This window comes from Podarcis cretensis, assembly GCF_951804945.1.
Source record: "Podarcis cretensis genome assembly, chromosome: 18".
Classification (NCBI taxonomy): domain Eukaryota; kingdom Metazoa; phylum Chordata; class Lepidosauria; order Squamata; family Lacertidae; genus Podarcis; species Podarcis cretensis.
The window spans coordinates 8,782,972-8,801,520 of NC_137188.1; the positions used below are offsets into that span (position 1 = coordinate 8,782,972).

Consider the following 18,549-nt stretch of genomic DNA (forward strand, 5'->3'; position numbering starts at 1 on the left):
AAAATAAGATTTAAGCCCTGTGCGAGAGGTTGCTTGAGCCTGGGATAGCTCAGTTGGCAGAGCACGAGGCTCTTCAACTCAGGGTCCTGGATTCGAGTCCTACCTTGGGCAAAAGATTCATGCATTGCAGGGGGGTTGGACTAGATGACCCTGATGGTCCCCTCCCAACTCTACAATTCTAGGATCCTTTGACTTGCTAGGGGCCTAATTCATGTTTCACCTCAACCCCAGGGGAGTACAATAATGCTGACCTACTCTAAAGGGCTGTTGTGAGGTTTCACTGAGATAACGTACGTGAAGCACCCTGAAAGCTCGCTTCCCCTGTCTAAATGCAAAAAAATATTATTTGTAGTTGGTTTCTGGGAGTCCAGGAATGCTCCTGATGAGGGCATCAATAAGGTTCAGTGCCTGCCCCTGCTCAAAGCGTTGTCTGGCTCAGTTGGTTAGACCTTGGTGTGAATCACGCCAAGGTTGCAGGTTCGATCTCCGCATAGATATTCCCTGCTGCGTATTCCTGCATTGCAGGGGTTTGCCCTAGATCAGGCATGGCCAAACTTGGCCCTCCGGCTGTTTTGGGACTACAGCTCCCATCATCCTTAGCTAACAGGACCAGTGGTCAGGGATGATGGGAGTTGTAGTCCCAAAACAGCTGGAGGGCCAAGTTTGGCCATGCCCTGGACTAGGTGATCCTAAAGCCCCTTCCAACTTATGATCTACGAAGTCTGCTCCCTTGTTTCCACCCAGGACACAACGGCTATATGATTTATTTCCACCCACCAGGATTTCGACAGGCCCCTGGTAACGTCTAACAGATGGAGGCGTGTTAAACTCCCTCAATTTAGGGGCCTGGTGTGACTCTTGCTCACAATGTGTGTCACATTTTCAAACTGGCCCCTACCACGCAAGAACAACTGGTCCCCCGTTTGCAACCTCTTCCCTTTCCGCAGAGCGTCGAGCATATTCCTTGCTGCAGAGGTAACGAGGAAATGGTTTCCCTTGCTGCGCAATGCACATGGCTGCTGTTCAATTAACTCTAGTGCATGCCAGCTCTGCAGGGGTGACACAGATCATGCATCTAACGCTTAACAGCAGCTGCGTTAGGTCCAGTTAGGTTTAAAGCAGGTAATATACAGTGCCGAGGGAAGGAGAGACACTAGACTGGCTCTCAATATCCGTCCCTTGCGCAGGTATGTGACTCCAAGATGCACGGAAACACAGCAGCTCTGCCTCTTCGCTTTGGTCCCCATAAGCGGCGCAGTGCACTTCAATGCTGTCCAAGGAACTCTAGTGCACTTTGGAGGACCCTGCAGAGGTTGGATCCGGTGCAGGCCTGGCTGCCTTCCCCCAACCGTTGCCGACAGGCGAAGCACCCGTACACGAAACCCCGGAGTCCAGTGTAATAGCGGGCCGGACGCACAGTGGAGACCGGAAGCTGCCATTCCCTTCTGACACGAAGGGAGGTGAATAAGTCCTCAGTGCTCACAGAGGAGGAGGAGGAGGGCCGCTGGGATGCCAAGGTGAGGGGTTAAACGAGGGGGGGGACCCAAGGCGAGCGGGGGAGGGGGGCTTCCTCGCCTGCTGGGTCCGGACCGCTGCCGTTCCCTGGAGGCCGCAGGGTGGAGGCCGCCTGTGGGGCAGGAGGTGTGGCAGGGGCGAGAACAGCCCTCTGAAATACGTTTTTGTTTTGGAGAACAGGATTCGTTGTGGTCCAGATCGGGGGCTGCCCTGAAGCCCTTCCACCACGGCAGCAAGGTGGGGGGGTACCGGCGCAAGGGGGGGAGAGGCGCAGATTCTCCCGGGGTGTGTCGTTGGTGGTGCGCAGCCTGAGCCCTTGGCTTTGTTGGTGTCTATCGGGAAGGGCAGGGTTAAAAGAGGCGGAGCTGCAACCTCATTTTGAGGGCCTCACCCAGCTCCCCGGCAAGGTAGTCGTGATCCTTCAGGGCTTCCAGGTGTTGCAGTTCGCGCTTGCGGTAAAGCGGGACGCTGACGATCTCCAGCTGGTAGGTGCCAGGCGACGCCCGCTTGCGTGCCAGGTGTAGAAAGCTGAGCCCGTCTTGCTGGTGGATGTGGAAGTGGCCCGCCTCGTTCCCCTGGGCGATGACGTAGCGGACGCGGTTCTCCAGCGGCGCCACAGCCGGCAGCAGCTCCAGGATGTGCTCCTTGTGGCCCAGGCCGGAGAGGTTGAGAGCCACCACCACCGGCGAGGCCACGTCGATGCTGGCCAAGCTGACGCCCGGTTTCTGCACGGTAGGGGAGGGAGGAAAGGGAGGAGAAGAGAGATCAGAGAAGGGCCAGGGAGGGGCTATTTATTTCATAAAGTTCACGCTTGGTTGTGGAAAAGATAAAGCAATGAAATTATTGCAACTGCAATATGTTCAATGTTTACTTTTGAAAAGAGCTGACAATGTGTTACTTCTGGCTTTTGGCAGAGGTGCATGCGCAGAAGCGTCGAATCACAACCTGCATGTGTGCAGGCACACCGCTGCGGGTTGCGGCCACTGCGGGTTGCGAACGTGCATCCTGCACGGATCACGTTCACAACCCGAGCATCCACCGTACAGCGGCACCTCGATTTTCTAATGTCTCAGAAGTCGAACGTTTCGGCTTCCGAACTCCGAAAACCAGGAAGTAACTGCTTCGGTTTTTGATCGCTTTTCAGAACTCGAATGTGCCACACGGCTTCCGTATTGTGTTTTCCGGAAGTAAATGCTTCGGTTTTTGAACGTTTCGGAAGTCGAACGGTCTTCCGGAAAAAGATCACGAAAACTGAGGTACGCTGTATCTGCAATATTCCTCAGGTGCCAGTTCCACTTTGGAAGCGAGAGCAGGCGAGTTTGGGAAGGCCAGTCCCAAGAGCATCTCTGCTCGGCTATGAGGTGCCCCATCTCTCTCCCTCCACCCGCCACCTTCCCCTCCCCAAATACCTGGTGCTCGTTGGTGCCATTGACGCTCCGTCGATGACGCCCTCTCTTGGGGTAGCCGTTGATCTTGCACTCGTAACAGGCTTCGGGCGACAGCAGATTCTCCTCATCTTCCTCCTCCAGGGGCGCTGGGAGGTAAGCTTCCTTGCCAAACCCTAGCCCAGATACACAGTGCCTGCAGTTCAAAAAGCAAGCAAGCACCAGAGAGGGGATTGTCACGGACCATAGCTGTCAACTTACATATTTGAAAATAAGGGGCCAGCAGCCTCGAAAATAAGGGATCAGCAGCCAAAATAAGGGATTTTCCCAGCACAGGTATGTTCAACTTCTGAGCCCCTCCGAGCCAAAGGCAGAAAGGCCAGCCAACAGCTAAACGAAGCCTCAAGCGGTGGTTCCCACAGCGCAGCAACCCAGCAAAGGGGATGCAGCAAGGAAAACCACCGTCACCCCTCCGCTGGGAAGCGCTGAGCAAAGGCGATTTGATCGGTACAAGGCATGCAAGCTCCACCCCCCCAGTCGTCCTTAGACTCCTTATTGGGTGAGCAACGCAGCCAAGCAACACAGTTGGAGCCAAGCCTGATGAGGAACGGTTGAAGGAGCTGGGTATGTTTAGCCTGGAGAAGAGGAGACTGAGAGGGAGATATTGTAATAGCCTGGGACTCGGGCTCGGACTTGGAGCCAGAGGAGTCTCAGGGAGGTGAGTCGCCGGGGGATCAGGACCAGCCGTTACCCTGACAGAGATAAAAGGCTGCTGGACCCTGCCCCAGGTTGCAGGAGCTATGTTGCTGTTTGCCAGAACCTGCCTGAGATCCTGTACCTGACCTAGCCTGGTTTATTGCCTTGGCCCTGTCGGACCGACTCCTCGCAGAACGCTTGGACTCGGGACCGGACCTGGACTGCGTTACTCGGGTTACCCTCGGGCCCAGCACAGATATTTGAGCCATCTTCCAATATCTCAAGGGCTGCCATACAGAAGAGGGAGCAAACTTGTTTTATCCCGCGCTGGAGGGCAGGACCCGAACCAAAGGATTCAAATGACAAGGAAGGAGATGAAGGCTAAACTTCAGGAAGAACTTTCTGACAGCAAGTGGAACAAACTGCCTTGAAAGCCAGTGAACTCTCCTTCCTTGGAGGCCATCTGTGATGTCCATCTGTCCTGGATGCTTTAGCTGAGATTCCTACATTGCAAGGGGTTGGACCGGATGACCCTCAGGGTCCCTTCCAACTTGACAATTCTATGATTCTAGGTCCACTTCAGTTTCCCCCCTTTCCCACAAAACACTTCAGCTCCCATCATCCATGTCCCTGGTGGGTTCTGCCCACAACTCCCCTTCACTGGGCCCATCCCTGACATTGACCTTCGATCACTGTATGATAGAGCGCATTGCAAGATCCCTCAGCCCTCCATTTGGAGGGGCTAAGGTCGGAGGAAGCCGAACTCAACCCCCAAACACAGGTACAGACTCCCTCTTGTAGGTCCAATTGTTTTGCTCCATGAATCGGAGGCTGCCGGCGTTGCTGAACTTACCCCTGCCCTGCCCGGAAGTACCCGGTTGGGCAACCGCACAAGTAGCCGCCTTCTGTGTTGGAGCAGCCGTAGCTGCAGGGGCTCCCGCCCGCAGCGCATTCGTTCACGTCCTGGCAGCCCCCGAAAGTCTGGTCGAAGTCAAAGCCGGATGGGCAGATACATTTGAAGCTTCCCAGGGTGTTGTAGCAGGAGGCCGAGCCGCAGGCTGTGGAGCTGGAGCACTCGTTCTCATCTGCGGCCGAAAGGGTGGTTATAAGGCTGGTTATACAAGGGCCCCTTGACCCAGGACCTTCTGGCAAGGCCGGCCCACACATCAGGCGGACCAAGGCATCCGCCTTTGGGGTTGGAATCCAAGGGGCGCCGTCAGAGAAGTGGTGACTAATGGACAAAACCTTGCCAAAACCTGGAAGCCGCTGCCACAAGGCTTCGGCAGGGGTGGCACCTTCCAGTTTTGCCTCAGGCGGCGAAATCGGTTGGGCAGACCCCGCTTTCTGCACACCAAGCATAATACTAATACGACTGGTGCATTCTTTTTAATGTTTCATGGTTTATTACCTTTTTGTATATGCTGGAAGCCACCCATCATATGAGTGGGGTATGATGATGATGATAAGATGATTACCGCATGGGAGAGACTATGGAAGGTTTGGCATTTACTGCATGTTATACTTTGAAAAGGGACGCGGGTGGCGCAGTGGTCTAAACCACAGAGCCTAGGGCTTGTCGATCAGAAGGTCGGCAGTTCGAATCCCCATGATGGGGTGAGCTCCCGTTGCTCGGTCCCTGCTCCTGCCCACCTAGCAGTTCAAAAGCACACAGTGCAAGTAGATAAATGGGTACTGCTCTGGTGGGAAGGTAAACAGTGTTTCCGTGCGCTGCTCTGGTTCGCCAGAAGCGGCTTAGTCCTGCTGGCCACATGACCCGGAAGCTGTACGCCGGCTCCTTCGGCCAATAAAGCGAGATGAGCACCACAACCCCAGAGTTGTCCGCGACTGGACCTAATGGTCAGGGGTCCCTTTACCTTTATGCTTCGAAAGACAACTAGATGAAAATAATATTTAGGTGGTACTTAACACTGCTTGAACTAGCAAAAATGTCTAAAAATATGCCAAACACATGTCGGAAAATAATAATAATAATAGTAATAATAATAATAATTTTAATTTATTTTATCTTAACAAAACAGCAACAAACACCAGAACATCTATTATTATTATTACTACTACGCTTATGTTTGGTATAGTATGTTGTTTGTTATTATTCTTAGTACCCCGCCCATCTGACTGGATTGCCCTAGCCACTCTGGGTTGCTCCCAACACATACAAAAACACCACAAAACATCAAACTTTTAAAACCTCCCTATACAGGGCTGCCTTCAGATGTCTTCTAAAAGTCTGGTAGTTGTTGTTCTCTTTGACCTCTGGTGGGAGGGCGTTCCACAGGGAGGGCGCCACCACTGAGAAGGCCCTCTGCCTGGTTCCCTGTAACTTTACTTCTCGCAGGGAGGGAACCACCAGAAGGCCTTCAGAGCTGGACCTCAGTTTCCGGGCTGAACGATGGGCGTGGAGACGCTCCTTCAGGGCTACAGGGGCAGTTAGGGCTTTCAAGGTGTGTTGAGCCTCCCTTATCGTCCCTTTCCACCCAGCCCCCAGTGGTTCTCTTACCTACACACTGATTCCACTGATAATGCTGGACATATCCCTGGGGGCAGCCGCAGCGGTACCCTCCCAGGACGTTCTGGCATCCATGTTGGCACCGGTGGTTCCCATCACATTCATCGACATCTGCGCACCGAGGAGAGAGAGAGAGAGAGATAATGTTTTAGGTGGGGAAAATCATAGACTCGTAGGCATGGGTAGGCAAACTAAGGCCTGGGGGCCAGATCCGGCCCAATCGCCTTCTAAATCCGGCCCGCGGACGGTCTGGGAATCAGTGTGTTTTTACATGAGTAGAATGTGTGCTTTTATTTTATATTATTTATTTATTTATTTGAAGTTGCTGGAAATTGCTTTTTTTATAATTAAATTTTTATTAAATTTTCTTTTACAAATTAATCAACACCATATTCACAAATTTCCAATTTTTGGACTTCCACCAGCTCCTCCATCAATCATCCATATTTTGTATTTGTTACGCATTTCCATTATAATATATTGCTAGTTAATAATGTCCTTTCATCTTTCTTTCTTTTAACAATACCCTTTAACATCACAAAGCTTCTTTAAAACCGACTAGCGTTGTCTGTTCGTCAGATATGTTTTCCAGATAATTCGTAAACTTTCCCCAGTCCTCGATGAACTTGTGATCCTTTTGGTATCTAATTTTATTTATTTTATTTATTTATTTTATGCTATATGATCCCTAGCATGGAATTTTCTTTGTTTCCCCTGGAGTTTGGGTTGGCTTAGTATTTGGGAAAACGGGTCTAGCTTTTTGTGTTATTGCCATGGGATTTTGTGTCTACACATACCTTCGCAACTACTTCCAGAGGTGTCGAGGGCAAACCCTTTCTGACACTCGCAGTTGTAGCTCCCAGGGGTGTTTAGGCACTGCCCTTTGACCCCGCACAAGGTGGGCTGCGCTGTGCACTCGTTGTTATCTGCAGGAGAAGGGGGGCGCAAAGCGGAGAGATCTCGTGAACAACAACAAAAAAGCACATATTAGCCCCATCTATAGTAGACATTATATATATGGACGCAGGTGGCGCTGTGGGTTAAACCACAGAGCCTAGGGCTTGCCGATCAGAAGGTCAGCAGTTCGAATCCCCGCAACGGGGTGAGCTCCTGTTGCTTGGTCCCTGCTCCTGCCAACCTAGCAGTTCAAAAGCACACCAGTGCAAGTAGATAAATAGGTACTGCTCCGGTGGGAAGGTAAATGGCATTTCTGTGCGCTGCTCTGGTTCACCAGAAGCGGCTTTGTCATGCTGGCCACATGACCCGGAAGCTGTATGCTGGCTCCCTCGGCCAATAAAGCGAGATGAGCGCCGCAGCCCCAGAGTTGGCCAAGACTGGACCTAATGGTCAGGGGCCCCTTTACCTTTACTTTATAGTAGACACAAGCACAGTTCAACAACGCCCCTGTATTGGCAAAATTGCAAAGGGTTGCCAAACTGGACGGCAGCATGGTGGCTTCGTTATGGAGCGTGCGGCTTGGCTCTCTTGCTTGAGACGTATGTGTCAGGGAACTGACATCGGAGCCAGGGGTGGAGGCAGAGCTCCCAAGCGATGCCCGAGAAGGGCCAAGCAGGGAGAGAGGGAACTCATCGGCTGGGGAAGGAAATCAGCGTAACACCAGGGATAAAGGGGGGCGGTTGGGGGAATCGGAGAGGGGTCTCCAGGACTCTTCAACGGAGACTAGTGGGGAGAGCACAGGTGCTCCACTGCCCACACCCTCCCTGCGCAGAAAACTTCCGCGCAGGGAAAGTAGGCGTAGACTTGGCGTCAAAGAGCTTTTGTGCTGGAAGAAGTTTAAGAAACGCCCACTGACGGATTCTGCTAGTGACTGAACAGCCACGAAGTGAAGGGCTGTCCAGTCAGGAAAGGTTTAACCAGGCTAACTAGCCAGGCATGGTAGCAACTTATGCATGAGCAACCCCCATACATTCATTACAGTATGTTTTCCTAGTAAGCACCTTTGTGCATTGCTTATGCTGCTGGCCTGTGGGTGCAATGCGTTGCAGAGGTTGCATTATAGGGTGGCGGCAGGTGAATGGACCTGAAGCCAGCAGGGAGGAGATGAAAAGGACAAAGGTAAAGGACCCCTGGATGGTTAAGTCAAGGAATCAGGTGGCTGAGGGGTGAGCTACAGGCTACGCGCAAATGTGTGCAATAGAGACCCTGCAGATTTATTTCTTTTTAAAAATAATAATAATACTAATAATAATAATAAATTTTATTTATATCCCGCCCTCCCCAGCCGAAGCCGGGCTCAGGGCAGCTAACAACACCAAAACAGTGCAACATTATAAAAACATTATAAAAGTTAATTAAAATCCAAATTGATGGCAACCATAAACTAAAGTTTTGTAAAGATTGCCAAAGGAGGGGGTCAGGCTGCGCCCTGACCAAAGGCCAGGTGGAACAGCTCTGTCTTGCAGGCCCTGCGGAAAGATGTCAAGTCCCGCAGGGCCCTTGTCTCTTGTGACAGAGCGTTCCACCAGGTTGGAGCCGCAGCCGAAAAAGCCCTGGCTCTGGTTGAGGCCAGCCTAACCTCTCTGTGGCCTGGGACCTTCAGGATGTTTTTATTTGAAGACCGTAAGTTCCTCTGTGGGACAAACCAGGAGAGGCGGTCCCATAGGTACGAGGGTCCTAGGCCGTATAGGGCTTTGAAGGTTAAAACTAGCACCTTAAACCTGATCCTGTACTCCACCGGGAGCCAGTGCAGCTGGTATAGCACCGGATGAATGTGATCTCGCAGCGAAGACCCCCGTAAGGGGTTAACAATTAGAAAGGAATTTTGGAAATAATCTAGGAGTGGGTCTAGACATGGGTGTATCTGTGGGGGGTGGAGATGCTATCAATAAGTCAGAAATTAGATTATAACAAAAGGAAAACCGCGTTTTAAAATTTTATGCTCCGATTCCCCATTCAGTGGCCTGGTTTGCACAGAACAGTAAACCATGGTTCATTAAACTATGGTTTATTGAACCCTGACAGCGTAAGGTGTGAACCCAGTCTGGCACCCTAACTATGATTTCTTTTTCTTTTTTTAAATAATATTTATTAAAGTTTCAAAAAAGTTACAAGAATAAGAAAAAAAAGGAAAAAGAAGCAAAAAATACAAAATACAGAAAAGTAAAAACAATTAAAAACAAATCAACCTTTCCATGTTTTGTCTTTCATTTACTTGTTTCCCTGACCTCCTCACACCTCCCTTTTTTGTATTCTAGTTCAATTAGCGATTTCAGCAAATCCTTTCCATTTTTGCTTTTATCTTAATAATTTATCTTAATATATTATAACTTTACATTCTCACCTATTAACAATCCATTTGTAACATTACTCCTTTGTAACATTACTGCTAAAACCACATAACTTCATTCCAACATCCTTCTAACATTCCTCCTAACTATGATTTCTTAACTATGGTTTAGGGTTATGTGTTAACCACAGTTTGGGGTGATTTCATAAGCCTTGGATGATGTTAACCATGGCTTAGTATTATGAGCATTCCTAGACCTCCTCCTTCATGATGATTAATGGGCTGATACTGCTGCAAAGCAGCAAAAATAAAGTTTAAACTGATTGCCAGGTGCCTCAACTAGGCTTGCCATTAACTATGGTCAACGTTAATGTTAACCATGGTTTCTTGTTATGTGCTAACCAGGCCAGTGGCTCAGGGTGTTTTGCTTGTGTAGATAAAGAGCACATCCACACGAAACTTTGCAAGCAATATCATACCACTTTAAATAGTCAGGGCTTCCCCCAAAGGATCCTGGGAACATTCCCAGAGCGGTTTAACCAGCAATCCCTCTTGGTAGTTGACCCTCTGTGAGGGGACATGGGGGCCTTTCAGCACCCTTAGAAAACTACAGTTCCCAATACCCTTTGGGGGAAGTCGTGACTGTTTAGACTGGTATAATAGTGTCTTAAATGTAAGGTGCGGATGCAGACCATTCCAGAATGGTCACCAACTCTGCTCCTCCTCAGAGTAGACCCATTGAAGTTAAGTAACACGACTAACTTAGGTTGGCTACTTTCAGTAGATCTACACTGAGCAGGACTTAGCTGAATACAACCTGAGGATTAATAAATATATGAACACTCCCCGGTCCCTCCAGTGCTCTTTGCGAACTGGCGTCCCAGAAAAGCTTCGCCCTTGCCTTTGGGAGAGCACCATGGGAACTCACCGATGCAGGAAGAATGGTGCTGGGTGAAACCCGGGGGGCACTTGCAGTTGAAGCCCCCGATGACGTTGACGCAGAGGAACTGGCAGTTGTGTTGCTTTGTGGAGCACTCGTCGAGGTCTGGATTCGTAAAGAAAATGAGCCGAGTTACGATGTACGATATATACGATATACGATATCTTTATTGTCCTTGTCCCATGCAGAACAATGACATTGAAAAACTACATAAAACATTCAAAAACCCCTAAAAACTCTGAAACCCCATTTTAAAATACAATATACTACAGAGACTCCTTATGCTGTGTTTAGAATCAGAATTGCATTTGCGTAGAAACTGTTTCTCAGGCGGCTAGTCCTGGCCTTTATAACCCTGTACCTTCTTCCAGAAGGCAGAAGCTGAAAGAGATCATTTCAGGGGTGTGCACTTTTTTTTTTTTAATTACCCCTGCCCGTACGGGCCAGTCTTGACAGACTCGGGGGTTGTGCGCCCATCTCACTTAAGAGGCCGGGGGCCAGCGCTGTCCGGAGACACTTCCGGGTCACGTGGCCAGCATGACATCGCTGCTCTGGCCAGAGCCAGAGCCAGAGCCGCACACGGAAACGCCGTTTACCTTCCCGCTGGTAAGCGGTCCCTATTTATCTACTTGCACCCGGAGGTGCTTTCGAACTGCTAGGTTGGCAGGCGCTGGGACCGAGCAGCGGGAGCACACCCCGCCGCAGGGATTCGAACCGCCGACCTTTCGATCGGCAAGCCCTAGGCGCTGAGGCTTTAACCCACAGCGCCACCTGCACTATCCTGCGCTATCTCTGCAGCTTTCTTATGGCACCTGGAAGCGTAGATTTGATCTAAGATGGGAAGAATGCACCCAATTATTCTCTCCGCAGTCTTTACAACCCTGGACAGCATTGTTTTTTCCCTGGCCGTGCAGCTCCCAAACCACACACACAGACCATAAGTTACTACGCTCTCCACAGTGCAATGGTAAAATGCCATCAAAAGGTCCTTTGAGAGATTATTTTTTCCGGAGGATTCTCAGAAAATATAACCTCTGCTGTGCTCTCTTCACCAGGTCTTTGCTGTTTTCTCCCCAGGTTAGGTCGTCTCTCAACTCCATTCCCAGAAATCGAAACACCGAGACCTGTTCCACGCACTTCCCCTCAATAATAAGTGGCTGAATATTCAATTTACATTTCCTAAAGTCCACAATGATCTCTTTTGTTTTCTTTAAGTTAAGGAGTAAGTTCTTTTTCATGCACCATTCCCTCTCTGGTGTTATCGCCCTCACCCTACAGAGGCTGGGTTGAGGCGAGACTATAAAAAGGTAAAGGTACCCCTGCCCGTACGGGCCAGTCTTGACAGACTCTGGGGTTGTGCGCCCATCTCACTTAAGAGGCCAGGGGCCAGCGCTGTCTGGAGACACTTCCGGGTCACGTGGCCAGCGTGACATCGCTGCTCTGGCGAGCCAGAGCCGCACACGGAAACGCCGTTTACCTTCCCGCTGGTAAGCGGTCCCTATTTATCTACTTGCACCCGGAGGTGCTTTCGAACTGCTAGGTTGGCAGGCGCTGGGACCGAGCAACGGGAGCGCACCCCGCCGCAGGGATTCGAACCGCCGACCTTTCGATCGGCAAGTCCTAGGCGCTGAGGCTTTAACCCACAGCGCCACCTGCGTCCCGAGGCGAGACTACAGAGGGACGAATCTGTCAACTTCCCTACCTCTCAAGATTGGGAAAAGGACAACGAGGGATGCCCTAACAGTGACCAAGAGACTGATATTGATGAATGGATGGTACCCTTTAATGCAGAGGTTTTCAACCTTTTTGAGTTCATGCCTCCCTTGAATTTTCTTTCTGCGGCACCCCTGTGGGGCTCAGGAACCCAATTTTGTCCCCTCCTTGACTGCAGAGCTAGCAGCCCCTCACCCCTTTTCCAACACCCTCCTCTCCTCTCCCCTCTCCTTGGGAGTTCTCTGGGCAGCCGCTCCTGCAGCCCCTGGTCTCTGAGCTGCCCCCCAAAGAGAGACAGCTCCTTGCACCGGCCCACAAAGATGTCTGCCCATTCCCAACAGCAAGGGCTGGCGGGCTGGTCTCCCTCGCCCGCTTGCTTGCTTACTCCAAGGCCACCTCAGCTCCTGGCACCCAGCACCCCCTAGCCAGCCCCATAGGCACCATTCACTTGGGAGCTTGCATCCAGGGCTGCTGCAACAAACAGCCGTGCAAGCCTTTGGGAGGCAGAGACGCCAGAGGGCATCAGAAGAAGGAGGGAAGGAAAGAGGGACAGAGGCTAGGGTTGTCTGTGGCACCCCTGTGGGGCTCAGGAGCCCAGTTATGTCCCCCCTTGCCTGCAGAGCTGGCAGCCCCTCACCCCTTTTCGAACACCCTCCCTTGTGGAGCGTTCCCCCAGCCTCCTCTCTTCTCCCCTCTCCTGGGGAGTCCTCTGTGTCAGGAGCCCTTCCTACACTTGAGTAGGACCCTGGCAGAGACACATGCCCGACTGGCATCTTCTCTCCCTCCTGGTCGATCGTTCGGGAGCTTCAAAAGCTTTCTTCTGCCCGAACATCACAGCGACTGATGCCAACTGACATCGGCACACTTAGGGATCCATTGCACAGCTAGCGTAACAGACCTCAGCAACTCGGCATTTTGGCTAATCTACTTTATTTACATATAAACACACACGGAGCACTGCAACATGGCTCCCTCTCTCTCTAGCATCAGACAGCAAACAGAAAAATAACAAAGGACAAGAGTCCCACTTCATGGAACACAGTAACACAAAAATCCTGTCTCCGTCACTTCCCACTCTGTGGAGTCAAAACATACACCGTCATGTGATAGACAACAATTCCACGACTGCAATCGTAGAGCAGGAATTCTAACACTCTGGGCAGCCGCTGTTGCCGCCACTGGTCTCTGACGAGTGGGTATGCCTTTTCCTAACTTGTAAGTGAACTTTTGACAATCGTAGAATTGTAGAGCTGGAAGGGGACCTGGCGGTCATCTAGTCCAATCCCCTGCAATGCAGAAATCTCGGCTCAAGCACCCCTGACAGACGGCCGTCCAACCTCTACTTAAAAACCTTCAAGGAAGGAGACTCCAGAACCTCCTGAGGGAGACTGTCGCGCTGTCGAAAAGCTATTACTGCAATGCGCTCTACGTGGGGCTACCTTTGAAGGTGACTCAGAAACTACAACTAATCCAGAATGTGGCAGCTAGACTGGTGACTGGGGTCGGCCGCTGAGACCATATAACACTGGTCTTGAAAGATCTACATTGGCTCCCAGTACGTTTCCAAGCACAATTCAAAGTGTTGGTGGTGACCTTTAAAGCCCTCAACGGCCTCGGTCCTGTATACCTGAAGGAGCGTCTCCACCCCCATCGTTCAGCCCGGAAACTGAGGTCCAGCTCTGAGGGCCTTCTGGCGGTTCCCTCACTGTGAGAAGCCAAGTTACAGGGAACCAGGCAGAGGGCCTTCTCGGTGGTGGCACCCGACCTGTGGAACGCCCTCCCACCAGATGTCAAAGAGAACAACAACTACCAGACTTTTAGAAGACATCTGAAGGCAGCCCTGTTTAGGGAAGCTTTTAATGTTTGATGTATTACAGTATTTTAATATTTTTTTGGAAGCCGCCCAGAGTGGCTGGGGAAGCCCAGCCAGATGGGCGGGGTATAAATAATAAATTATTATTATTAAAGTTCTTCCTGATGTTGAGTCTTTGGTTCGAGTCCTGTACCCCAGAGCAGGAGAAAAACAGCTTGCTCCACGTTCCATGTAACATGTAATTTCTCACACTGACCATTTCTCACCGCACAGAGCGGGTGGCAGGTAAGTTAGGCCGAGGGACAGCGACTGGCCCCCGAGGCTCACAGCTGAGCGGGGATTTGAACCCTGGCTCTAGTCTGATGCTCTAACCACTACACCACACTGCTGCAAGAGTGCTTTAAAGGTAAGGTGTGGGCGTGGCCCATAGCTGTCAACTTACAGATTTGAAAATAAGGGACCAGCAGCCTCGAAAATAAGGGATCAGCAGCCAAAATAAGGGATTTTCCGAACACAGGTATGTTCAACTTCTGAGCCCCTCCGAGCCAAAGGCAGAAAGCCCAGCCAGCAGCCAAACGAAGCCTCAAGCGGTGGTTCCCACAGCGCAGCAACCCGGCAAAGGGGATGCAGCAAGGAAAACCACCGTCACCTCTCCGCTGGGAAGCGCTGAGCAAAGGCGAGTCCCCAGGCAAGGCGGCCGATTTGATCGGCACAAGGCATGCAAGCTCCACCCCCCAGTCGTTCTTAGACTCCTTATTGGGTGAGCAACACAGCCAAGCAACACAGTTGGAGCCTCCCTCCTCCCTGGCCGGCAGCGAGGGAGGGAGAGGAGCTGCTTCCTTTGAAACCTGGGAAATTTAAGGGACATTATCATTAAGGGACAGCAGCGGGACACGGCGCTGGGATAAGGGACTTTCCCACCAAATAAGGGACGCTTGACAGCTATGGTGTGGCCTGATCTTAGGGCCTTCCAGAGGCAGCTGGCATTTGCAAAGATCAAATCCATTTGGCACCCCAGCTTCTGTCCCAAGTTTTAGTTACCTTTGCAGGTCTTTCCGTCTTCCTGTAGGATGTAACCTCTTGGGCAGGAACACTGGAAACTTCCTTCCGTGTTCTTGCAGATGAAGTTGCATGGCTTGGGCGACTGGTTGCATTCATCTAGGTCTACGGTGAAGTGAATATTATATAACAGCAATAATAATAATAATAATAATAATAATAATAATGATGATGTCCTGCCTTTCCCCCCGGGCTGGGAATCTAGTCAGTTTCCAAAGTACAAAACCAACAACAAAATAGAAAAAGATGAAGACATAGAAACGGCAAAGTGTAATCAAACACCAGTAGAATTGAAACAATATACACTCGTACCTTGGAAGTCGAACTGAATCCGTTCCGGAAGACCTTTTGACTTCCAAAACGTTCAGAAACCAAGGCACGGCTTCCGATTGGCTGCAGGAAGTTCCTGCAGCCAATCGGAAGCTGCGTCAGACGATCAAGTTCCAAAGAACTTTCGCAAACCAGAACACTCACTTCTGGGTTTGCGGCGTTCGGGAGCCAAAGTGTTTGACTCGCAAGGAGTTCGACTTCTGAGGTACGATTGTATATGAAAGACCCATGAAAAATACAGATAAAAACAGGAATGAAAACATTGCAGCAGAGTCCATTCCTAAAGGCATGTTGGAATAAAAAGGTGATCAGCTCCTGGCTGGACAACAAAGAGGAAGCCCGTCTAACTTCTCTAGGCAGGGAGTTCCATAGTTCCCTGGGAGCAGCCACGACCGAGAAGGCCCTCTCCCGAATCCCCATTATTTTATTATTATTTTATCTAAATTGACCAGCCGGACCTTTCACCAGCAGGCTCCAGGGTAAAGGTAAAGGGGCCCCTGACCATTAGGTCCAGTCGTGACCGACTCTGGGGTTGCGGCGCTCATCTCGCTTTATTGACCGAGGGAGCCGGCGTACAGCTTCCGGGTCATGTGGCCAACAGGACTAAGCCGCTTCTGGCAAACCAGAGCAGTGCATGGAAATGCCGTTTTCCTTCCCGCCAGAGCGGTACCTATTTATCTACTTGCACTTTGAGGTGCTTTCGAACTGCTAGGTTGGCAGGAGCTGGGACCGAACAACGGTCGGTCGCGGGGATTCGAACCAACGACCTTCTGATTGGCAAGTCTAGGCCCTGTGGTTTAACCAACAGCACCACCCGTGTCCCTTAGGCTCCAGGGTGGGTTGCAACAATTCAAAATAGCTAAAAGAAATTGCCTCCAACTGAAAGCACACATCCCGGGCGACAGAGCAAAGAGGTGCTTTTTGCTGCTTCTAATCCAGGCATAGGCAAACTCAGCCCTCCAGATGTTTTGGGACTACAACTCCCATCATCCCTAGCTAGCAGGACCAGTGGTCTGGGATGGTGGGAGTTGTAGTCCCAAAACATCTGGAGGGCCAAGTTTGCCTATGGCTCTTCTAATCTTTTCCTATCTCCTGCCCCCTATCTGGAGCCAGCCCCGTTTGAGGCTGTTCAGAAGTGTTAGGTGTTGTTGGGAAGCTGTCACTGACTGGCTGGATGCAGAGGAGTGGGGGGGGACACACCAGTTGGGGAACCCCCAAGGGAAGAAGGCTCAGAGCCCGGGGAGTGGTGATGGAGCCATGGGGAGTGGTCAGAGGGAGAAGAGGGAGAAAACTGGAGGTGTTGGAAGCTGAAGGGGTAACAGGGTTTAGCGAGCAGGGGGATTGTGTGCCAGACAGCAGTGCAGAATTAGGGGCTGGAGAGGAGGGAGAGGACAAGAGACAGAGATGAGGCAGGTGATGAATTCAGGGTGTCTCCCTCTCCTGCTGCAACCAGCTCCTCTCCCTCGTTGTCTCCCAGAACCAGAAGAGGGATGAAGAAGGAGGAGCAAAGGCAGGCAAGGAGGAGACGTCTCAGATTGCTTGGGAGGGAACCGGCCGAGGAGGGGCCTTAGAGAGCAGTGGGAAAGTCCTTATTGGGGACAGTTGCTGTGATCACTAAGCCTGTTCTGGTTTCTTTGAGTGAAGAGTTAACTTCGCAGCCACCTTGTGAGTTATTGCTGACCCGATCCCGACACCCGCACATGAAGATTACAGTTTTACCTCGCAAGACGAATGCCTCGTAAGACGAAAAACTCGCAAGACGAAAGAGTTTTTCGTTTTTTGAGTTGCTTCGCAAGACGAATTTCCCTATGGGCTTGCTTCGCAAGACGAAAACGTCTTGCAAGTTTGTTTCCTTTTTCTTAAAACCGTTAATACCCAGGGTGCATTCAGGGGGTACAGTTGCGACTTGACTTCGAGGAGCAACTCATAGCACGCGGTGTGGTAGCCTGTTTTGAGGCTTTTGAAGACTTTGGTGATTTTTGAAGCTTTTCCAAAATCCGTGCTTCGCAAGACGAAAAATTCGCAAGACGAAAAAACTCGCAGAACGAATTAATTTCGTCTTGCGAGGCACCACTGTACTCTCAAATTGCCAGGGACTTCCTAGGAATTTGGTTTGTATTTTGTGGGAGCAGAGGGAAAGACAGCCTGGCTGCTGGCTCGAGCCAGGCTGCCTGCTTCCGTGAAAAGCCTTACCCTGGCAAGAGGTGCCGGTGATATCGTTGGTGTAGCCGAGCCGGCAATGGCAGCGAAATGAACCCATGCTGTTGATGCACTGGCCGTGTTTGCAGAGGTTGGGCAGGACTCTGCACTCGTCAATGTCTGCAGCGGGAGAGGAAAGGAGGAGATGGTTAGGATACGGTTACCAGATGTCCCCGTTTCCCGGGGACAGTCCCCGGATTTACAAATCTGTCCCCGGACAAAATCCGTCCCCAGAATGTCCCCGGATTTATATTTTAAGTGTTGTAGATTTATTAGTAATTATTATTATTATTATTATTATTATTATTATTATTATTATTATTTAATAAATAATTTAAAAACTATAAAATAATAATAATAATAATAATAATAATAATAATAATAATAATAATAATTATTATTATTATTATTATTATTATTATTTATACCTAGCCCTCCCCAGCCAAGGCCGGGCTCAGGGCGGCTAACAAGCAATAATAAAAAGAAGTTGAATAAATACAACTTAAGAACAAGATTAAAATACAACATTAAAATATTGAAACATTAACATATTAAAATGCAGCCTCATCACAGGAGGAGAAAGGAAAAAGAAAGAGGGGGAGGAAATCAAACTGGCTCCAAGCCAAAGGCCAGGCGGAACAACTCTGTCTTACAGGCCCTGCGGAAAGAAATCAGATCCCGCAGGGCCCTGGTCTCATGAGGCAGAGTGTTCCACCAGGCCGGGGCCAGTGTTGAAAAGGCCCTGGCTCTGGTTGAAGCTAATCTAACTTCCTTAGGGCCCGGGACCACTAGGGTGTTGCTATTTATGGACCTTGAGGCTCTCCGTGGGGCATACCAGGAGAGGCGGTCCCGTAGGTAGGGAATGAATGTTGTGTGATTGGTTCAACGGCACAAGACACATCATATGGGGACTTCCGGCGAGGCAAAATGGCGGGCACCACGGCAGCGAGCAGCTCTTGAAGCCAGCCAGAGCCAACTGCACTACCAGGCTGGCTCCGGGCTGCTGGGGCTGCTCAGGCTGCCGCTGCCACTGCCAAGGGGGAACCGGGGACGCCCTGCACGGCAACTGGGGGACCCGCTGACCCTCCTGCAACCCAAATCGAGCACGCCCAGCCACCCGGTGAA

General features: G+C 50.7%; 1 protein-coding gene across 4 annotated transcripts in view; it reads right to left on the reverse strand.

Moving 5' to 3' along the window:
- Positions 1-813: 813 nt before the first annotated feature.
- FBN3 (fibrillin 3) overlaps positions 814-18,549 on the reverse strand; it is a 179,171-nt gene continuing 161,435 nt past the window's right edge. For all 4 annotated transcript variants that reach the window (XM_079960394.1, XM_079960393.1, XM_079960391.1 and 1 more), the window contains 8 exons: positions 17,419-17,544; positions 14,878-15,000; positions 10,299-10,415; positions 6,921-7,049; positions 6,115-6,234; positions 4,450-4,681; positions 2,925-3,096; positions 814-2,240 (listed from right to left, as the gene is read on the reverse strand). In XM_079960394.1, the coding sequence (XP_079816520.1) occupies positions 1,866-2,240; positions 2,925-3,096; positions 4,450-4,681; positions 6,115-6,234; positions 6,921-7,049; positions 10,299-10,415; positions 14,878-15,000; positions 17,419-17,544 (1,394 nt within the window). In that variant the 3' untranslated portion in view covers positions 814-1,865. The remainder of the gene's footprint in view (positions 2,241-2,924; positions 3,097-4,449; positions 4,682-6,114; positions 6,235-6,920; positions 7,050-10,298; positions 10,416-14,877; positions 15,001-17,418; positions 17,545-18,549) is intronic.